The sequence below is a fragment of the Triturus cristatus genome, chromosome 7 (assembly GCF_964204655.1).
Source record: "Triturus cristatus chromosome 7, aTriCri1.1, whole genome shotgun sequence".
In the NCBI taxonomy this organism is placed as follows: Eukaryota; Metazoa; Chordata; class Amphibia; order Caudata; family Salamandridae; genus Triturus; species Triturus cristatus.
The window spans coordinates 1,454,524,506-1,454,545,748 of NC_140590.1; the positions used below are offsets into that span (position 1 = coordinate 1,454,524,506).

The window sequence follows — 21,243 nt, forward strand, 5'->3', positions numbered from 1 at the left end:
TGATTGTGGGGACATACAGGGGTTGTAGTTTTCTAAGAACCCAAGGTACCTAGAGCCAACAACCAAGCTGCACCATACCAGTAGCGGCCCGTGGAGGGAGTGCCGCGGGGCGGTAGTGCGGGGCGGGGGATGGTAAACTCCAGCTCACGGCCGACCGGAGTAATGTAAGTAAATAAATAATTAAAACAAATTTAATTGCGCGCGCTGATACGCATTTGGCGTAAGTAGCATTCCCCTAAGTCCTTCGATAAAAATGGTGCCTCACTTGTGTTAGTAGGCCTAGTGCCCGCAACAGGAAACGTACCAAAACGCAACATGAATACATCACATTTTTCCACTCAAAACGGACCATTTTTTTGCAAAGTGGGTTGCTGTGGGTTTTAAGCCCTAAATCAGGGGGCACCAAGTGAAACCCTGCAAACCTGCAAATGTTTTAAAACTACGCACCTAGGGCAATCCAAGATGGGATGAATTGCGTGGCTCTCTGTTTTACCAAGAATCCCGTACAAACCTGAAACCTTGACTAAAAAAACACATTTTCCTAACATTTCTTTGATGGAAGGTAGTGGAATCTGTGGGGAGTCACAAACTTCCTTCCACCCAGCATTCCCCTAGGTCTTCCAAAAACAATGGTACCTCACTTGTGTGGGTAGGCCTTGTGTCCGCAACAGGAAACATCCCAGAATGCAACATGGATACATTACATTTTTTTCACTCAAAACTGACAAGTTTTTTGCAAAGTGGGGTTTCCTTACATTTCTTTGATGGAAACTTTTGGAATCTGCAGGAATCCACATAATTCTTACCAACCAGCATTACTCCACTTGTTCCGATAAAAACGCTGCTCCACTTGCTTGGCTAGAACTAGTGCCCATGACAGAAACGGATCAAACCAAGGTCAATGGGAGCCCTAGCATGGGGAATCCTATTGCCCTTTTGATCCGTTCCTGTTGGGGGCACTAGGCTCAACCACACAGGTGGCGCAGGATTTTTATTTGCACAAGTGGGGCACTGCTGGGTGTTAGAAAATTTGTGAATTCCTGCAGACTCCGGAAGTTTCCATCACAGAAATGTAAGGAAAATGGATGATTTCAGGCAAAGTTTGAGGTTTGCAGGGCATTATAGGTAAAAAACCTTGTGGTATTCATACAATGCACACTACCCTAGAATCACCTGTTTGGTTACTTTTCAAAAATGTCTGTGGTTGCTAGGTTTACAAGGGTGGTGGCCGAGCAGAGCGCCAAATCCCGCAGCTACCCCTATTGCTGATTTCTCCACGTAACACTTAAGAGCCTTTTGTGTCATGGGCTATTAGGCCACCCGCACAAGTGAGGTACTATTTTCATCAGGTGACTCGGGGTATGCTATGTGGAATCCACATAGATTTTAGACATTTTCATCACAGAAATGTGAGGGAAATGTTTGTTTTTACTCAACATTTGAGGTTTGCAGAGTATTGTGGGTGAGAAAACGGTGTAGGATGCATGCAAAGCACACAGCCCTAGACTCCCCCCAGATGTCTAGTTTTCAGAACTGTGTGGGTCTGGTAAGTGTTTCTAGATGGCAGCCTACCCAAGCCTAAAAAGTGCAGACGTTTACCATTGCTAGTGGGACGATATTGGGAGTTAGCCAAGCTCTCCTTGCTCATATGAAAAAACAACTCCCAAAATGATCAAGTGTCCTTTCACTTGCCATTGGGATGGAATGATTTGGTCCCCTTGGGGGGCAGATCGGAAGTAATTACTCCCATATGCCCCCCAGGGGTGACAGAAGGAGGACTGTTTCCCCATTTACTTGAGATGAGGTCATAGCAGCTCCCACATCTATATTTATAAAATATATTCCCTGGCTTCTAGTGGGCTTTCTGCCCCCTGGGGGGGGGGGGGGTGGTTCCGATGTAATTACCCCATCTGCCCCCCAGGGGAACAGAAAGACTGTCTCTCTTGTTGGGATGGAGGCATGGCCATACCCATGGTGGGCAGCCCCACACCTATATTTAAACAAATAAAAGAAAACTTTTTGTGGTGTCGAGTGGGCTTACCGCCCCCAGGGGAGCAGATTGGGGTTAATCACTCCATGGGGGTCAGAAAGACTGTCACTATTGTTTTTGGAGGTGGGGCATGACCATTCCCATAATGGGCAGCCTCCACCCCCTATAATTATTTTTTAAAAACAATCCTGATTTCTAGTCAGATTACTGCCCCCTGGGGGCATATCAGGGGTAATTAGCCCATCAACCCCCCGGGAGGGCAGAAAATCTATCTCTAATGTTGAGGTATGTGCATGGCTATGCCTACGGTGGGCAGCCCCACCCCTAATGCAAAAAGAAACAACCTTCCCTGGCATCTAGTGGGCTTCTCAGAGATAATTCCCCCCATTGCTCCCTGGGGAGGGGGGGGGGCAGAAAGACTTCTCCCATTTACTTGGAATGGGGACACAGCAATGCCCATGCTGGGCAGCCCCACCCCATATTAAAAAAATACATTTCCTGGCTTCTAGTGGGCAGCCCCCACCCCATATATTTTTTTGTATTCCCTTGAGGGGCAGATTGGGGGTAATTACTCCTGTATACCCTGGGGGGGCAGAAGAACTGTTTCCCCATTTACTTGGGGTGGACGCATAGGCCTGCCCCTGCGGGGCAGCTATCATCCGTATATATATATATATATATATATATTTTTTTAAATCCCTGGCTTCTTGTGGGCTTTCTGCCTCCCCCAGGTGTGGTGGTGGCATGGCCATACCCATGGTGGGTATCCCAACCCTATATATTAAAAAAACCCAGCCCCTGGTGTCTAGAGAGTTCACTGTCCCGCCCCCTAGGGGGGTAGGTTGGGGTAATCACCCCCATCTGCCCTTTGGGGGGGTGGCAGAAAGACTGTCACTCTAGTTTTTGGGTGTGGGGGTATGGCAATTCCCATAATGGGCAGCCCCCACTCTCTAAAATTGTTTATAAAAAAAGACCCTGGTGTCTACTGGGCATTCTGCCCCCACAGGGGGCCAGATTGGGGGTAATTACCTCCATGTCCCCCCCTGGGGGCAGAAAAACTATAGCTCTTGTTGGGGTGGGGACATGGCTATGCCCATGGTGGGCAGTCTCCTCCCCTAAATAAAATAAAAACATTCCCTAGTATCTAGTGGGTATTCTGACCCCCCATGGCAGTCGAGTGAGGGTACCCTCCTTCAGTGGCCAGAAGGACTGTCAGTATAGTTTTTGCGGGTGGGGGGTGGGAACATGGCATGCCCATAATCGACAGACCCCACTCCCTATAATTATTTTAAATATAGACCCTGGGAGTGGGGGGGGGGCAGGAAGACTGATCAGGTATGCAGGTGGGGGGAGAACAAGTCCTTGCCCACGGGGCTGCTCCTCCAAAATCCCTGGTGTCCAGTGGGTGAATCCCTGCTTGGTGATCAACTCTCCTATGACAAACCACAAGCAGAGATCCACTGGGGAGAGATATCACTGGAAGTGATTCTCCCCTTTCCAACGACACCTCTCCCACCACAATCAGTGCTCGGGCTGAGATATGCCCTGAGCACTGATGCAATAAAAATAAAATGAGCCCATCAGCTTGTTTTACTTTCCCTTTAGGGTAATGACATCAGTGCACCCTGCGCAATGATCATTACGACTGACTGCTTTTAACTCTGACTGTCTGGGCAGCTGAGTTAAAATAAATTCGAAGGACACCAGAGAAGCCTTTATCTGCCGCCCCAGTGTCGGTCAATGGCCAACTGCCGCACCAAAATGGTCAATAAACACATAAACTTTGTTTTTAAAAATCTGTAAATAATTATGTTGCAGCACAAGCGTGAGGCCTGAGGAAGAATGGCCCTTCTGTGCTCTAAAGGCCCAGGGCAAGGCAGGCCACAGGGCGAGGTAGGGTGATGGAGAGGCGGTCATGGGCGCTGCAGTCCCAGCAGCAGCTGGGGAATAATGCAGGTCACTACCTCGTTCCGGAGGAGGGTGTGAGGCGGGGGGGGGTGCGGGGGGGCAGGTTGTGCTTTTGCCTTCTACCTGACCCACATGCGATCTGTACCACATGAGGATTTCCACCCTTAAAACTGGTGCTGGGAATCCACATCTATCATGATTAGGCAGAGCAGTATCCCCACAGGGTTGGTGTCACTGAGGGGTGGAATTTATGCAGTTCTCAGGTACATCAGACTATCAGAATGATAATATCTGCTCTTACAAAAATTCAGCAACCAAATTTCAAATGACGTAACCCATTCTAGCAGATACTGTCTCCAACCAGGAATCTATAGGTTGTTTGGTCAAACAATTATGCATTTCTATACTGAGAGCGCTTCATAATGCACGACTGCCTTCTTACATGTTGTAAATAACAAATGCTACTTCCATTTGCCGACCATGGAAAGATGAAATACAGTGTCTGCTCTGTGGGAGTTTGAACCTATGATTTCCATGAATGCTTCATTTATCAGCAGCAACTATTCCGCTCACTCAGCTCTTCGGACACCCCTTAAGACGGTGTCATCACAAGCCATTTCCCATTCAATGAAATCTGTTGGATCAATTTCTCTTTTGCATGCCCTTAACCCGTGGTCTCATAAAACACTTGTACCAATACTTGGTGACACTTTGCAAATTCTGTTTCTACTAGGCTCAGGACATTGATGATTTGTTTGTGCGTATATGTGTGTGCTTTTTGCGTGCATGTGTGTATCCTCGCGTTTGGTTATTGGAAGCATTCCTACCTAGCTGCAGCCATGGCTTAGAAGCACTTCTGAGGAGGCCTTTTTCTTTCTCTCTTGCAGTCTGGTCATCCGTAACTTCCAGTTGCCGAACTCCCAGGTTGTGCCCATTCCAAAAGTGGGTCTGAGGTTCTCCATCTCCGATGCCTTCATCCAGCTGGACGGGAAGTGGCATGTGCACAAGGGAATCGTGTAAGTAGCAGTTGGAGGCCATCCTAGTTCGTTTTGTTTGCCCAGACACCTGTGCCACTTTTTGCCCACTGGTTAATTCAGTTCCTCATACAGTCTTGTTGTTCATTCCAGACCTCTTCCTAACGCACCCTCATAACACTTTAACATATAACCAGTGCCGCTGGATTTATGCTGGAGCGGAAGGCCAAATTATTAGGCATGGTTGAGTAAATTATGCGGCAAGAAAAGCCAAATTATGCGACATTATATGCCACATTTTTTGATAGTATTAAATCATTATTTTTAAACTTGTTAACACTGTCTGGTCATTAGTTGTATCTTCTTAACGCCTGTTTAACATCCAAATATTGCAATAAGGTGCAGAAAGATGACCAGTCAACCTTTGCAAAGGCCATTCCACTGCACATCATCAACTGTTGGTGCGTTTTTGTAACTTTAGAACCATTTGAGCTAGAAACATTATTTTTGTTAAATTCTGCAGATTATGCAGCAGATAATAAATTATGTGGCAAATGTGCCAAATCTATAATTATGTGAAAATCGCCAAGGCAGCACAATCACATAGTTCCAGTGGCCTTCATATCATCATTCAAGTATATGTGCTTTTGAAACAATATAGGTCTTCTTTTAGTTTAATAGATTTACTGACCCTGTGGTTAATCCAGAGGATTTAGTGGAACTTCAGAGACCTACAAGATAGATTGCAAAGCAAAGACTAGAGCATTGCATTTCTAAAAATAAACTGGGCTTCATTTATTTATTTATTTTTAAACACATTTTATTGGATTTTCTAAAGGAAGCAAAGCAAGAAACTAAAGAAAAAGGCACATAGACAATGCAGCCTCTAAATGCAATCCGATTCCAGAGTTAGGAATACCAGATGCATTGTTATAAGGTATGCGAGAGTGGAAATCCTTTTACATATAGAGGGAAGACATCAAGAAATGCCGTGGTAGAAAAATCTGGTCCGGCGCTGCTGATGGTTAAGGCAACAGCGCAGTAATCATAAAATGTGCCTTTCTATTGCAGAGCTGTATCAACAAACACAACCCTCCGACCCACCACCAATGGGTGCGCCTCCAAGTAGCAGACAGTAACAGAAAAGAAAAGAGGGGGAATTCCTATCTGACTATTGTGTTACAATGGTAGCTGGCATTGCGTGTAAACGCTAGTGTGCAATGTCTGGGAGATGGGCAGGTGTGTTCAGGTATTATTGCCTCCTCTCAGCCCTAGTACTGTAGTTCACCCAGGCGTAGTTATGTATGTGACTTCAAAAAGAAAAGAGAGTACCTGCCAAGAATAAATCACAAAGAGGCCCTAAAGAAGGGTCCAGATGCTTGAGAGACAACGACCAAAAGGCAAACCAGTTCAAAATCGAGAAAACAAACAAATAAGGTCTAAGTAAATAAGAATGTTTTTTGAAAAAATATTTTTTATTTTATTTCATAATTGTGATTATTGTAGATAAGGGATTCATTTTTAGTACATATAGTGGGGAATTAAACAGACTAAATCAAAAGGAATAGTGAGACAAAATATCAAAATAATACTGTTTCTATACAGGCAGTTGCTAATAGTCCCAAGGGTGCTCCTTCAGACAAAACAAACATTCATACCAACAACCACATAGGGAAACATATAACATTAATACATCTTTATAAAAACATACAGCAAAATGAAATGATTGTTTAACAGCAAAATTCTAAGACATGGAAGGACTAGAAACAGTCCAAGCGGCTAAAAAGGCATACAACAAAATTCCATATTGGTAGTAGCCAGGAGTACGATAACACAATGCCAACGCGCGTTTCGGTGATCAAGCCCCAACAGGGGCTGCACCTTCTTCAGGGCGAAGGAGGACAAAGATGGAGGGACAGGCGCACCTGTAAACAAGTAAAATATGAACAATGGGAAAAACAAGCAACTTAAGATTACATAATAACATAGCATGATCATTTAGTTGCATTTACACATATAATTAAGCCTCCAATAGTGCATGAAGAATGCAATTAATGAATTCCATAGGGGTCAATCAATGATGAACCCCAACCTTACGGGGTATAATCTAAATGTTATAAGTAGGTTTTTATAAACACGGTTTGCCAGTGGTAGAAGCAACGATATATGGTTTAATCAAAATCAGATTAAAAATTGGAATAGAGTGCAGCATAGGAAACCAACACCAATAGCACGGTCTACATTTTAAAATCGAAATGAGCCAGGTGTAGACAGAATGTATAGGTTGCTCGGCATACATTGTATAAAAGAAGGAGAAGGGGATGACATTCTTACTAGACATAAAAGGAATATAGATACAGCCAACAAATCAGAAGGGATGGATAAGATGCGAACCCTGTGCGTTAAGATCCTATATTTCTTCATAACGGTCAGGATGGCCAAAGAATAATAAACAGAAGAGAACTAGATGCGCTCCAAGATAGATAAATAGCCGAAACCTCGTGATAGGAAAATGAAGAGAAAATATGTGCACCAACACCAAACCACATGCGTATCTAGATGAGGGCGACGACCTTATATCCCCCCAGTACAGAAAAAGTAGGGGTTCAGATTAGAGGAGAAAAGGAGGATGAATCATATCAATACCATTAAAGGCGAAAAGGGCCAAAGCACTGCTCAGGGCATCACACGTTCTTCATAACGAGAACTGAAAAACACACGGGTTTTCAAGCGTTATTAGTGACCGCCCCCGGTAGCGGTAATAAATATCGAGCGAAGGAGCGAGTCTGCAGAAGGATGGGTACCTCACAGGATCCAAAACCTGTAGGGTGATGTGAGCAACAGTTAGAGAGAGAAAAAACTTCCATAATCAATTAGTACTAAGCCCCGCGGGGCTAGGACGAATGGAGGCTGGAATATTCCCTACCCGTGGTCAGGTCATCCCTTGGTGCGGGGAAGAGTTTTCCCTGTGTCCGGAGAAGAAACGGATAAACCAGACACCCCACAGTCAGGCGAGCTGATGCGGCTTTTCAATATATGGGGGACGAGGGAGGATATACCTAGGGTAATACAGATGAAACGAGGTTAGAATCTTCCTCAAGATACAGAAATAGAGTTGAGGAAGTCATCACCTATAGGGGAGCACTTACCATATTCAATTCGACTGGCAGGCAACCAAACGGGTTTCGCACACAGATCTCTGCAAAAACGCTAACAATCGGCGGCTTCCGGGGAAGGACAGGTTGCTAAAAGGGAGCGCCTTCTTTTATGTCGATGAAGGGGGTCTAGTGGCCAATAGCACGCAGAGAAGGGCGAGTAGGGGGGATGTACTAGACATAGAGAAGGGACCATAAGAATGGTAAATGCATCGGCCATCTTGGGCCAGTCAAAGAGAACCAATGAAAACAAATAATAATAACCGAATCACAGTAAAAATACAGAGGTATTTTGGATCTACCTTCTGAACTCGGTCAAGAAAGGACTTAATGAACACTGTCCCTGGGAGAATGCTATCATCTAACTTTCTCCCCCCTAGTAGACCTTTTTTCTCAAACTCTTTTGGTCTATTTACAAGAAACTCCCGGTAAAAAATTGTTTTTTTTTAAAAAAATCTTCTTTAAAATTATCACCACTTTTTCTTGTGTCCTTCACCCCGTTTTTCTTAAGTTTTTTGCTTGTATTTTTACTGTGATTCGGTTATTATTATTTGTTTTCATTGGTTCTCTTTGACTGGCCCAAGATGGCCGATGCATTTACCATTCTTATGGTCCCTTCTCTATGTCTAGTACATCCCCCCTACTCGCCCTTCTCTGCGTGCTATTGGCCACTAGACCGCCTTCATCGACATAAAAGAAGGCGCTCCCTTTTAGCAACCTGTCCTTCCCCGGAAGCCGCCGATTGTTAGCGTTTTTGCAGAGATCTGTGTGCGAAACCCGTTTGGTTGCCTGCCAGTCGAATTGAATATGGTAAGTGCTCCCCTATAGGTGATGACTTCCTCAACTCTATTTCTGTATCTTGAGGAAGATTCTAACCTCGTTTCATCTGTATTACCCTAGGTATATCCTCCCTCGTCCCCCATATATTGAAAAGCCGCATCAGCTCGCCTGACTGTGGGGTGTCTGGTTTATCCGTTTCTTCTCCGGACACAGGGAAAACTCTTCCCCGCACCAAGGGATGACCTGACCACGGGTAGGGAATATTCCAGCCTCCATTCGTCCTAGCCCCGCGGGGCTTAGTACTAATTGATTATGGAAGTTTTTTCTCTCTCTAACTGTTGCTCACATCACCCTACAGGTTTTGGATCCTGTGAGGTACCCATCCTTCTGCAGACTCGCTCCTTCGCTCGATATTTATTACCGCTACCGGGGGCGGTCACTAATAACGCTTGAAAACCCGTGTGTTTTTCAGTTCTCGTTATGAAGAACGCGTGACGCCCTGAGCAGTGCTTTGGCCCTTTTCGCCTTTAATGGTATTGATATGATTCATCCTCCTTTTCTCCTCTAATCTGAACCCCTACTTTTTCTGTACTGGGGGGATATAAGGTCGTCGCCCTCATCTAGATACGCATGTGGTTTGGTGTTGGTGCACATATTTTCTCTTCATTTTCCTATCACGAGGTTTCGGCTATTTATCTATCTTGGAGCGCATCTAGTTCTCTTCTGTTTATTATTCTTTGGCCATCCTGACCGTTATGAAGAAATATAGGATCTTAACGCACAGGGTTCGCATCTTATCCATCCCTTCTGATTTGTTGGCTGTATCTATATTCCTTTTATGTCTAGTAAGAATGTCATCCCCTTCTCCTTCTTTTATACAATGTATGCCGAGCAACCTATACATTCTGTCTACACCTGGCTCATTTCGATTTTAAAATGTAGACCGTGCTATTGGTGTTGGTTTCCTATGCTGCACTCTATTCCAATTTTTAATCTGATTTTGATTAAACCATATATCGTTGCTTCTACCACTGGCAAACCGTGTTTATAAAAACCTACTTATAACATTTAGATTATACCCCGTAAGGTTGGGGTTCATCATTGATTGACCCCTATGGAATTCATTAATTGCATTCTTCATGCACTATTGGAGGCTTAATTATATGTGTAAATGCAACTAAATGATCATGCTATGTTATTATGTAATCTTAAGTTGCTTGTTTTTCCCATTGTTCATATTTTACTTGTTTACAGGTGCGCCTGTCCCTCCATCTTTGTCCTCCTTCGCCCTGAAGAAGGTGCAGCCCCTGTTGGGGCTTGATCACCGAAACGCGCGTTGGCATTGTGTTATCGTACTCCTGGCTACTACCAATATGGAATTTTGTTGTATGCCTTTTTAGCCGCTTGGACTGTTTCTAGTCCTTCCATGTCTTAGAATTTTGCTGTTAAACAATCATTTCATTTTGCTGTATGTTTTTATAAAGATGTATTAATGTTATATGTTTCCCTATGTGGTTGTTGGTATGAATGTTTGTTTTGTCTGAAGGAGCACCCTTGGGACTATTAGCAACTGCCTGTATAGAAACAGTATTATTTTGATATTTTGTCTCACTATTCCTTTTGATTTAGTCTGTTTAATTCCCCACTATATGTACTAAAAATGAATCCCTTATCTACAATAATCACAATTATGAAATAAAATAAAAAATATTTTTTCAAAAAACATTCTTATTTACTTAGACCTTATTTGTTTGTTTTCTCGATCTTGAACTGGTTTGCCTTTTGGTCGTTGTCTCTGAAGCATCTGGACCCTTCTTTAGGGCCTCTTTGTGATTTATTCTTGGCAGGTACTCTCTTTTCTTTTTGAAGTCTGATGATTCCCCTGGTAGTCCTGCCTATATCAGTTTTCAGGGGTCCCCCTTCTTAGTGGGTAGTTATGTATGTGGCCCGGGACAGCGTTAACGCCCAGGCATGTCACCCTGTGGGTCATATATGTGCAGGTGGAATGAGTCTGCGTCTAGCGCTTTGAAAGGCTCTAGTACTAGATCCCAGGACATGCCAATGGGCAACTTTCACAGTTTGCGGCATTCCTCTCTGCAAAGTACCCCGCTTTCGGCGACTCCCCACTTCTCCATGTCCTCCCTGCAGGCCGGTAATGCAGGCAGAGGCACTGACTTCCAGTGCCTTGTTATAAGGCGCTTCGCCCGTATGAGCGCCAGATCAGCAAATGTTGCCTGTGCTTTGTAACCTGTAAGACATGGATACAGGCCCAGCAGACAGTCCTCTGCCGTGGTCCATGAGTGCCCCCCAACCACCTCCCGCAGTGTGACCTCTACCTGTGTCCAGTAGGGTGGAGAGGGCAGGACATGACCATATTATGTGCAAGAGGTCTTGTTCAGTCCATCTTGGGCAGTTCGCTGCCACCGCTGGAAACATTGTGTGTAGTTGATGTGGTGTGAGGTACACTCTTTGAGTTCTCATATATTAAATACATTTGAGCCTGGATTTGCGGGAGACTACCCTTGGATAAGCGAGAAGGGAGGCTCATTCTTTGTTGGTCAGAACCCTGCCCATGTCCGTGTCCCACTTAACCCGTAAAGTAGTTAGGAGTGAGGGTATGTGTGCCCGTATACCTCAGTACATCAACCGTGTCAGTTGCCTACCCGGGCCCTTCAGGTGTACCAAATGCACCAGTTTGTGTGTTGATGGTTCGGCCCGTCAGGAGCCCAGCACTGCTTCATATATCATATTAGACTAGCATGCAGTAAAAATAGCGTGTTAGGGAGCCCCTGTCTGTGCACAAAATCAGCATGGGTGAGTAGAGTGCCATCTCTGAATAGTGCCCCAACAGTGGACACCCCAAGATGCTCCCAACTGGAAAGTTTTCGATGTGTCAGTATCCCGGCAGAGTTCTAGGAGCGGAATGTTTGGTGGATATTATGTGGTGGGTGCAGTGTATTTCAGGGCTTGCTTCCAGTAAGTCTGCGTCACTTTCAATAGTAGTGCGGTTGCAATCGGGACATTATACCCGGGGAATAACAGTGTTTGTAGCGCACCTCGCGTGACCATACCAGGAGTGTATGCTATCTCCCGGCCCGCTAGCCAGTAAAAGAGCCACTGCAGTTGGCTCATCATGTAGTAGGCCTGAAAATCTTAAGCTCCCATGACACCAGCATCCGTTGCAGTTGCAATTTTGCCAAGCTGGCCCGGCCCATGCCTGTGCCCATATTAAGTCGATCAATAGCGTATTCAAAGTTTTGAAATGTAGTAGATGGGATCACTATCAGTAAATTTGTGAAACAGTACAACACGTGCAATACCATGACCATTTGTGCAATGGCTTAACGCCCAGCCACTGAGATGGGGAGCATTGTCCAAAAAGGGATTTGGGATAACAGGGAGGTGATCACTCTCTGTACATTTCCATCTACTATATCCCGTAGGGTTCTATACATCTGGACGTCCAGGTATTTGAAAGTGGCGGGGGCAACCACCATCTCAGCCTCCCCAAAGGGGATCACCCTTGGTGAGAAACCCTCCCCAAGTGATTTTTCGAAGTTAATGGCAAGCCCCGAGATTGAGTGAAACTGGGACAATATCTGGGCCACAGTCTGGAAACTGCACCAAAGGTCCTTGGTGTATTATATAATATCATCAGCATATAGTGAAGGAGCATGAATCCTCTGCCCTATTGGGATACCCCAATGTGTCACATCACAGCACAGCTTATGAGCAGGGGGCTCTAAAGCCACCACGAAAATGATAGGGAAAGCGGGCACCTCAGCCAAGTTCCCTGCTGGATCTTATAGGTACCTGAGATGTGTGCCTCTGTGCTAACCCATGCCGTTGGGGAAGTATACAATAGTTTGACTCATTGGAGAAAATCTTGAGGGAAGCCAAATCTTGCAAGGGCTGCTAGCATGCTTCCCAGCTAAGGGTATCAAAAGCCTGGTGTAGGTCTTAAGCTGGGTTTCATTATGGACTTTAACTCAGGTACTACTAAGTCACATTGCAAAATATAAATTCGCAGGAGCTCGCAAAATTTTGGGACTCATTAATATTTCTGAGGGCAGCAGCATTATGAGGGCCCCAAACACCGCCCCACCCCCCCCCATCAATGGCTTTGAATGCTGGGATGGAGGCCTGTGAGGGACTTCCTTTCCTCCGTTTGCATTCCTTGCCTATGAAATATATTTTCAAAAAAACCCCTGCAAGTTTTCCTGTCCATAGAATTACAGTAGATAGATCCAGTTGTGGTCCCCTGGACTATTGTCTATTCTCTCTTTTTGCTTTAAATTATTTTTTATTAGCTTTCATGCAATTACTCTAAGGAAGGAAAATTCATGACACAAGACATCAATCCAAACACATAGGGCTAATATTAAACATGTAACCACCCCCCAATGATACATATCAAAATGGCAAATTACAACAACCTTTTTCCCACCCAAGCAATCACATAAATAGAGACCCACAAAATCCAAATCCTTTTCTCTCCTTCTTCTCCCCACCCTTCTGAAGGTGATACTTCAGCTCAACCCCAATTTGTTATACTACCTAAAGAGCCTGTGCTCGCTTTAAAGTGCAATTATTCTAAACAAGCATTTGCAATGCAATCGGTCTCGCCTTTGAGACCTTATATGTATTTAGCTATGCAGCACATTAGCCTCGGTGCTGAAATATCTACTGCTCTTTAACATGGAGGGAAAGTAAGCACCAAACTGCGTGACATGCCAGGTATGGGAACACATGGAGAGAAAAATTGCCTCTCAGCGGGAAATGGTATAGTCCTAAGCTCTGTAATTAATGTAAAAGCAGGTCCTGCGGTGGTCACATCACTAAAAATAGAAGAGTGGAAGACAATTTCTATGGACTGGAATATAGAGAATGCTAAAGTGATTCTGGTATTTTACTGACCTCTGCTTGTCGTTTTCTATCAAGAAAGTTAAATAGAGGCAGTTGCCAGAAAAATAAAAAAAATAAAGTACCTCAGCAGAAAGCAATTCTGATATTTTGCTGACCTCTGCTGGTCGTTTTCTATCAAGACAGTTAAATAGAGACAGGTGAACAGAAAAAAAGTCCGTAAGCAGAAGCAGACAAGTCCTAGGGCTGATCTCCAGGGCCCACAAAGTACATACACATATAAGTATATACTAAAGTATATATACTGAAGCATATACTAAAGTATATACAAGCGGTCTTGAATGCTCTACCTAAAAAGATGATCAAATCATCTCAACCCCAGTTCATTATATTTCCTAAAGTACCAGTGCTCCCTTTTAAGTGCAGGTATTCGAAGGTAAAACAATTCATCCCACAATACCTTCCATTCAATTCAGCAGGCCGATCTCAATATTTATAACACAAAACATTCAACTTAACCTGAAAGTGTCAGTGCATAAACATCTCAGGCATACCTAAGCCTCTATCATTATCCTTAAAGCCTATAAAAGGGGGTGAGGCAGTCTATTGTTTCCTCGGTCAAGGCAGCGGAGAGAGGCTGACAATAACACAGTGGAGTCTCTGCATTGACCTGAGGAAGCTTATATTTTTTAAGAACTTTGTTTTCCAACAACCAAATGCGGTATGATAGCTTTTTTTTAAGTTTCAGAAACATTTTTATTGAAAGAATATGCTCAAATGTTACAAAATAAGAGAAAAACAAGAAAAGTGACAAGTAAAAGTACATAGTAGAGTAAATAATGGCAAAAAAGAAAACAAAAACATAGGTTGTAATATGAAACACCAATAGTTGAATATAATTATAGGCAAAAACTGGCAAGTGATATGAAACGAGGCAATAAAAAGGAATATGAAATATAAATTATAAGCATAAGAAAAAAGGTAGTCATGGAGGTTTAGGGACTTCTTGCTGTAACGGGGATAAAGACAGAGAAGTACGAGCACTCAAATAAAAAAAAACTGTAACTGGATTCCACAAGTCTCTTAGCAGCTAAAGTTAGGGGATAAACAAAAGTCGTATCTAATCTGTGATTATAGCAAACAGCATACCACCAAGCCTTATAAGATAATTTGGAGTAATCCTTCCAATTTTTAGTTATTTGCTGGAATGCCACTGCTAATAACAAGTCTATTATTCTAGTGCTACGGGTGCAATGTTCCCAGATGGAAGAGAGACTCCCCAAAAAGATGTGAGAAAAAGAAAAGGAGTGAGTGGACGAAAAAATCTTATTAATTTGAGACCAAACCTGTTTCCAGAAGCAAAAAGTGAAGTGACAGCTAAAAAGCATGTGAAAAAGATCTGCATGTGGTGAGGAGCAGGACCAACACTTGTCAGAAACTTCCGGGAAATGTTTGCTGAGAGTAAGTGGTGAAAATAATAAACGATTATAAATAAAAAATAGTGTTTGAGTAGTATTCGCAGCTCTGGAAGATTTACGTATCTTCAACCACAACTTATCCCACAACTCAATGGGCCAAGAAGTTGCAAAATCTTTTTCCCAATCTTCCTCTAATGTGGTTTTAATGCGAGGAAAGGACACAGTGTGAAGGAAAGCATATATCTTAGAAGCCTTAGAGTGCTTAATAAGTAAAGAGTGTAGAAAGGTATTATCAGAGGTAATATGAGTTGATGGAGGATGCAAACCAAGATGAGCATCATAGGCCTGTTGTAGTGTGTGTGTCAATAACGAATATTTAGTTCGACAAACGAGAGGTAAATTGAAAGAAATGGCAGCTGAATCAAAGGGAATGATCTGAGTCTGATGGAACAATTGGCGCACCCATATAAGGCCACGTGTTCTCCAGGATTTCCAAAAAATTGGCTTATTTTTAATTAAGATGGACGTGTTATGCCAGATAGGTTGATCAAAAAATGATGGAACAGGTACATCAGGAAGAATTTTGGAGGTATATTTAAGAATAGGAGTTGAAACAGACTGAGGTCTGCGAGAGAACATAAGATTCTCTTTGAAGGAAAAGGGAGAAATGAAAGACTTCTCTAAGGTCAACCAGAGAGGGGAGGATAGTGAGGAATCTTCAATCCAATGAGAGACTTGATGCAAGAGAAAGGATTTATGGTACAAAGAAAAGTTTGGGAAGTTCACCCCACCTTCTTTTTGGGAACGCATTAGCTTAAACAAAGACATACAAGATTTTTTGTGCCCCCATAGAAAGGAAGATAAAATAGAGTTTATTTTCTTGAAATATTTTAAGGGGATAGCAAGTGGTATATTGGAAATCGTAAACAAAACAATGGGAGAGAGCATCATCTTGATCGTGTCTTCCCCACCATGACAAATAGAGAGGATGCCATTTGTTAGTGAGAGTGGTTAATTTTTGTATACAGTCTTCCATACACTTAGCGATTGTACCAGAAAGGGAGGAATGGAAATTAAGGCCCAAATATTTAATATAGTTAGGACTCCAGGAAAAACCTGAGGCGGAGAAATCATCCTTGAAAGTCACTTTAGTAAGGGGTAGGATTTCACACTTATCCTTATTCAGTTTATAGCCCGATACTTGAGCAAAAGAATGGACTTCGTCTAAAAATGCAGGAAGAGAGGTATCTGGTTGGGAGATAAATAATAGGACATTGTCCGCATAAGCAGCCATTTTAATGTCAGCAGTATGAAAATTAAAACCATGAATACTATCATTCTGACGAAGGCGCAAAAGGAAAGGTTCTAAAGCAAGATAAAAAAAAAAAGGTAAAAGCGGGCAGCCCTGTCTGACACCTCTTCCTAAGGAAAAGTAAGGAGATAAGCCCCCATTTGCTGAAATTGCTGCTCTAGGACGAGAATAAAGGAAGGAAATTAGGGAGGACATTTTTGGACCAAAACCAAACCCCTTCAGAGATTTAAATAGATAAGACTATTCAACCCGATCAAAAGCTTTTTCCGCATCCAAAGCTATGGCTGCGAGGGAGTGGGGATAGTGAGAGGACTTGGAAAGAATATCAAAAAATAATATAGTGTTATCGGACAACAGTCTGCCCTTAACAAAACCAGACTGCTCTTTCCCCAGAAGCTCGGGAAGAAAAGATTCTAAGCGCATCGCTAATGCTTTTGAAATTTTTTTATAATCGATATTTACTAGGGATATAGGGCGATCATTTTTACAATACTGTGGATCCTTACCCGGTTTCGGAATAATGCAAATAAGGGCATCAGAGAAGGATACAGAAGCGGAACCAGTTTGGAGGAAGGTAGAGAGAAGTAAATGTAACTTGGGAATGAGCAATTTTGAAAAATAAGAAAAGAACTCAACAGTGAAACCGTCCGGGCCCGGAGCTTTCCCGTGTTTGAGAGTATGAAGAGCTTGGAGGAGATCTCTGTGAGTAAGATCAGCTTCCAAGGATGAAAGGTCCGGAGGAAAATCAAAGGGAGAAGATATGGTCGACAAAAATTGAGAGATGGAATGGTCAGACGAAGATGTTTCGGAAGAGTGCAATGCTTCATAAAAATGTAAAAATTCTTGTAAAATGTCCTCACTTTTATGTTTTAATAACCCATCATGGCCGTAAATAGATTCAATAGTGATTTTATTTTGTCTCACCTTTAAATAATTGGCCAACAACTTTCCTGCTTTATTCTGCCCACCATAAAACTTGGCGCTAGATTTTAAGAGAAAATTAGAAGCATTAAGCGTAGAGTCTTTATAAAATTGAAGTTTAGCAGAAATGAGATCATTTAAGCAATCGTTTGATTTAGAGGTATAATATAAATGTTCTAATCGTTTAATCTTAGAAAGTAGGACATTGGTATCTTGTTGGGCTTTCTTCCTTTAACGAGAGACATAATTCATGATGAAATCTCTGGCCGCTGCTTTGAAAGCATCCCAAACTACGGGGAATGGAACTTCACCTGTATGATTAAATAGGAAATATTCGTGAAAAAAGGATGTAAAAGAGGAAACAAAATGTGTATCAAGAAGGAGAGCGTTGTTAAAACGCCATTTTTTAATAGAGGTAGGCCTTTGTACCACATCCAGAACAATGGAGACTGGGGCATGGTCTGAAATCAAGATGGAGCCAATGTCAGAAGAAATAAGGGACTGGGTGAGGTGATGTGAAATAAAAAAATAGTCTAGACGAGATTGAGTTTGGTGAGGGGGTGAAAAGAAAGAGTATTCTCGCAAAGTGGGATTACATAGTCTCCAAGCATCAGTGAGTTTGTATTGCGCAATAAGGTGAGTAAAAGACTTTTGTGACTTGTGTGGTATGTATGCACTAGCTGAATGCCTATCCAAAAATGTTGAGTGATTAGCGGAGCTAAAGAAGTCCAAAAAGAGGCACCCCCACTTGTTGGAGCGTACACATTTAAAATAGACATAGGGACATTATCTAAAATAAAAGTAACTAATACCCATCTACCAGAAATATCAGCAAAATGCATTACTGATTTAACTGGGAGAGATTTTCTAAACAGGATCAAAACGCCGTTACGTTTACCGTCACCTGGAGAGAAATAAACCTCACCCACCCAACCTCTTTGCAGTTTAGCAGATTCAACTGCCGATAAATGTGATTCCTGTATACAGGCTATATCCGCGTTAAGTTTGGTCAAATGGGATAATACTCTCTGTCTTTTAATTGGCGAATGCAAACCTCTAACATTACAAGAGAATATATTCAAAGGCATAAAACAACATTAAATATGCATATCAAAAAGCCAGTTGAGAAATAATCTTGAAACAAAAAGGCAAGTAAAGCATAGACGCATAATAATACTGCACATCTGAAATAAGTGAGGAAAATTTCATAAAGAACAACAAAGAAAAAGCCAATTACATGATGAAAAGAAGAAAGGAGAGTAAAAAAGAAGAAATATAGAAAAAATATAAGCAAAGAAGATAGTAAAAAAAATAACTGGAGCAAGAAAAGTGGACAGGGAAGATGCTGAGGAGAAACAAAGATATGAAAGAAGGAATTAGCTAAGAAACATAAAGAAGAAAGAGAAAGAAAAGGTAAGAGCATATGTAAAGACAAAATAGCAGAAGATAAAGAGTAAAAAACTTACATAATGATGAAAACGAGCAAACGAGGGGGAGGATGGAGGCCACATAGAACAATGACGGGTCGTGAGCTCCAAAGGGAAGGCAAGGAAGGGAAACAACCGCAACGAACTCCAAGAACATGAAGGTGGGTGACGGTACGGACGAAGAAACCTGTGCAAAGGGGAAAGAGTACAAATGTGAAAAATTAGAAATATAAAAAGTGAATGTAAAACATACAGCTAATAAACATTATATAAACAGAACAATCCGGATAACCAACAAGAAGTAAAGCGTAAAAGCCTCAACATATGTGAACAAAACTAAAAAATTAAGAACTTGAAGAAGCAGCAGTGTCCATTCCAGTGACATTATGAGAGTACAAAAAACTCTTTAGTTTCAGTGGATCATCATAAGTAGTAGTCTTGTTGTTAAAAGTCACCTTGAAAAGGCAGGGATGGAAAAGACCATATCTCGCTCCCATAGAACGTAGCTGAGGCCTAAGTGAAAGGAATTCCTTGTGCCGATCAGCAGTAGGTTTAGCATAATCTTGTGAAAAGAAAAGCTGATTACCAGACCAGGTGAGTCGAGGAAGAGCCCTGGCCGCAGATAACACTGTAAGTAAATCCGTGTATTCTAGGAAATAGAGGATAACACCTCTCGGCCTTTTAACGTGAGTAGTAGAGAAGCCTGTAGGAAGAGGACCTAAACGATGAGCTCTCTGTATATTGAGACTAGTGGTATCTGGCAGTTTGAGAATCTTCGGCAAAAAGGATTTGAAAAAGGCAAGGGCATCAGACCCCTCTGAATTTTCTGCCAGGCCATAAATACGAAGAATGTTCCTCCGATTTCTGTTCTCTAAATTCTCAAGTTGTTTGTGGAGTGCAGATATTTGGACGCATAGAGGGTCAACTTTGGCAACAGAGGAGGTAAGAGTATCCACAGATTGTTCTAGAAGGGTTACACGACCATCAATATTAGACCATTTGTCAGACAACAGCTGAAGAGTAGATTTAGTTTCCTCAAGAGTAGTTTTAGTTTCTTCGATAAAAGGACGCAGAGCCCTAATTTCCTCCAGTAGGATATCCATTGTTACTTGTGAAGTTTGTTTGGGAGGAGAAGGGGGGTCCTTTTTGAGTCTTTTGATTGAGCACTTGGCGACGCCGCTCGTTTGTGAAGCTGGAGCAGAAGAGGGGAGTTTAGCAGAAGGGTCAGAGGAGTCATCCATCTCCAGACACTGAAATCTAGAGCTGGTGTGAAGGAGAAATTTACGAGGAGCTGGAGAAGGCTTGCGCAACTCCTTATATGTTCTGCCCATAGAAGAGAGGAGAGATGTGCCTCAGACAAACAAACAGGTTTCCTCATCCGTTCCCGCACACATAAGGTGTGGGCTTGTGCTCCCCGTCGAAGGATTGCCAGTGTCCAAAGAAGAAACCGTTATTCTACCTTTCGAATCGCTGGTAAAATGACTAGGATAACCTGGTTCCTTAAGTGAAGGTGGTATCAATTAAAACTTTAATTTGCCATACACAAAAAGCCAGCATAGGGTCTGGAAACCCAGCATCCGAAATATAACTTACTACACTCAGACACCAGGGCTCCTCCCAAGCTCAATGAAAAAAAAAAAATGATGACGTCCATGACAGAATCTAATAGGTGCAATGCAAGAAAATATAATATTAGGGAATGAACCAAAAGACCCAGGGGGAAAGTAGTCCAGACATGGGGCTCCAAAGGAGTTGAGACCTCAATTTGTACAGCTTTAGATGGCCAGAAGGAGAAAAACACCATGTGGACGAGCGTACCACATTTCTCTCACCGGGAGTTCTCCTCACAGAAAGAACGCCGTATTCAAGATGGCGTCCGCTGTCATCACCTCAAAAATGCTGAGCGTAACATAGTGGATTCACGGAGTCACAGGCTGCCTAAGGTCTCGTAAAGAGGCTTGCTAGTGACAGCATACCATCCGACGTCAGGAACCGCACACCATTTGTACAGGAGAGCCGTAGGACGCGGTTATTCCGATCCGCCTTTTTGGGACGATTTAGGGATTAACACACTCCACCTAAGATCGGGTACCCGCAATTTCTCCAGCAAGAGTTAGAGAATGGAGTTATCAAAATTAGGGGAAGACATCGAAAAATGGTGCAGTTGTAAAATAAAAGATGCCATATAATATTTATGGATATTGAGGAGTACCAAGCCTCCCTCCCTGCTTAGGCAGCTGTAGCGCTTTTATCTTTACTCGTGGTCGTTTCTGGGACCAAATTAAAGTTGCTTAGTTTTTGTGAAAAAGTAACCTTCTAATTTACAAGGAATAGATAGGAATTTTTTAAAAAACAGCGGTAGGATTGACATTTTAATCAACTCAATCCGACTGATAGGTGATAAAGGAAATCTTCACCATATTTCTAACTAGTTAATAATCTTTCTCATTAACAGTTTAAATTGTTGCTAAAACTTCCTCTGGCTTCTCTGAATA

At 42.6% G+C, this 21,243-nt stretch overlaps 1 protein-coding gene and 2 long non-coding RNA genes across 3 annotated transcripts in view; 2 read left to right on the forward strand and 1 right to left on the reverse strand.

Moving 5' to 3' along the window:
* LOC146812188 (bactericidal permeability-increasing protein-like) overlaps positions 1-21,243 on the forward strand; it is a 445,329-nt gene that overhangs the window by 21,035 nt on the left and 403,051 nt on the right. Inside the window, exon 3 of the mRNA XM_085619207.1 lies at positions 4,786-4,914. Coding sequence (XP_085475333.1) covers positions 4,786-4,914 — 129 coding nt within the window. The remainder of the gene's footprint in view (positions 1-4,785; positions 4,915-21,243) is intronic.
* Positions 6,379-8,103, reverse strand: LOC146812189 (uncharacterized). The gene is made up of 4 exons (XR_014966823.1): positions 8,022-8,103; positions 7,799-7,931; positions 7,519-7,693; positions 6,379-6,797 (listed from the first exon to the last, which is right to left on the reverse strand). It is a non-coding gene; the product is annotated as an uncharacterized LOC146812189 (long non-coding RNA).
* On the forward strand, positions 8,735-10,480 carry LOC146812190 (uncharacterized). The gene is made up of 4 exons (XR_014966822.1): positions 8,735-8,837; positions 8,928-9,060; positions 9,166-9,340; positions 10,062-10,480. It is a non-coding gene; the product is annotated as an uncharacterized LOC146812190 (long non-coding RNA).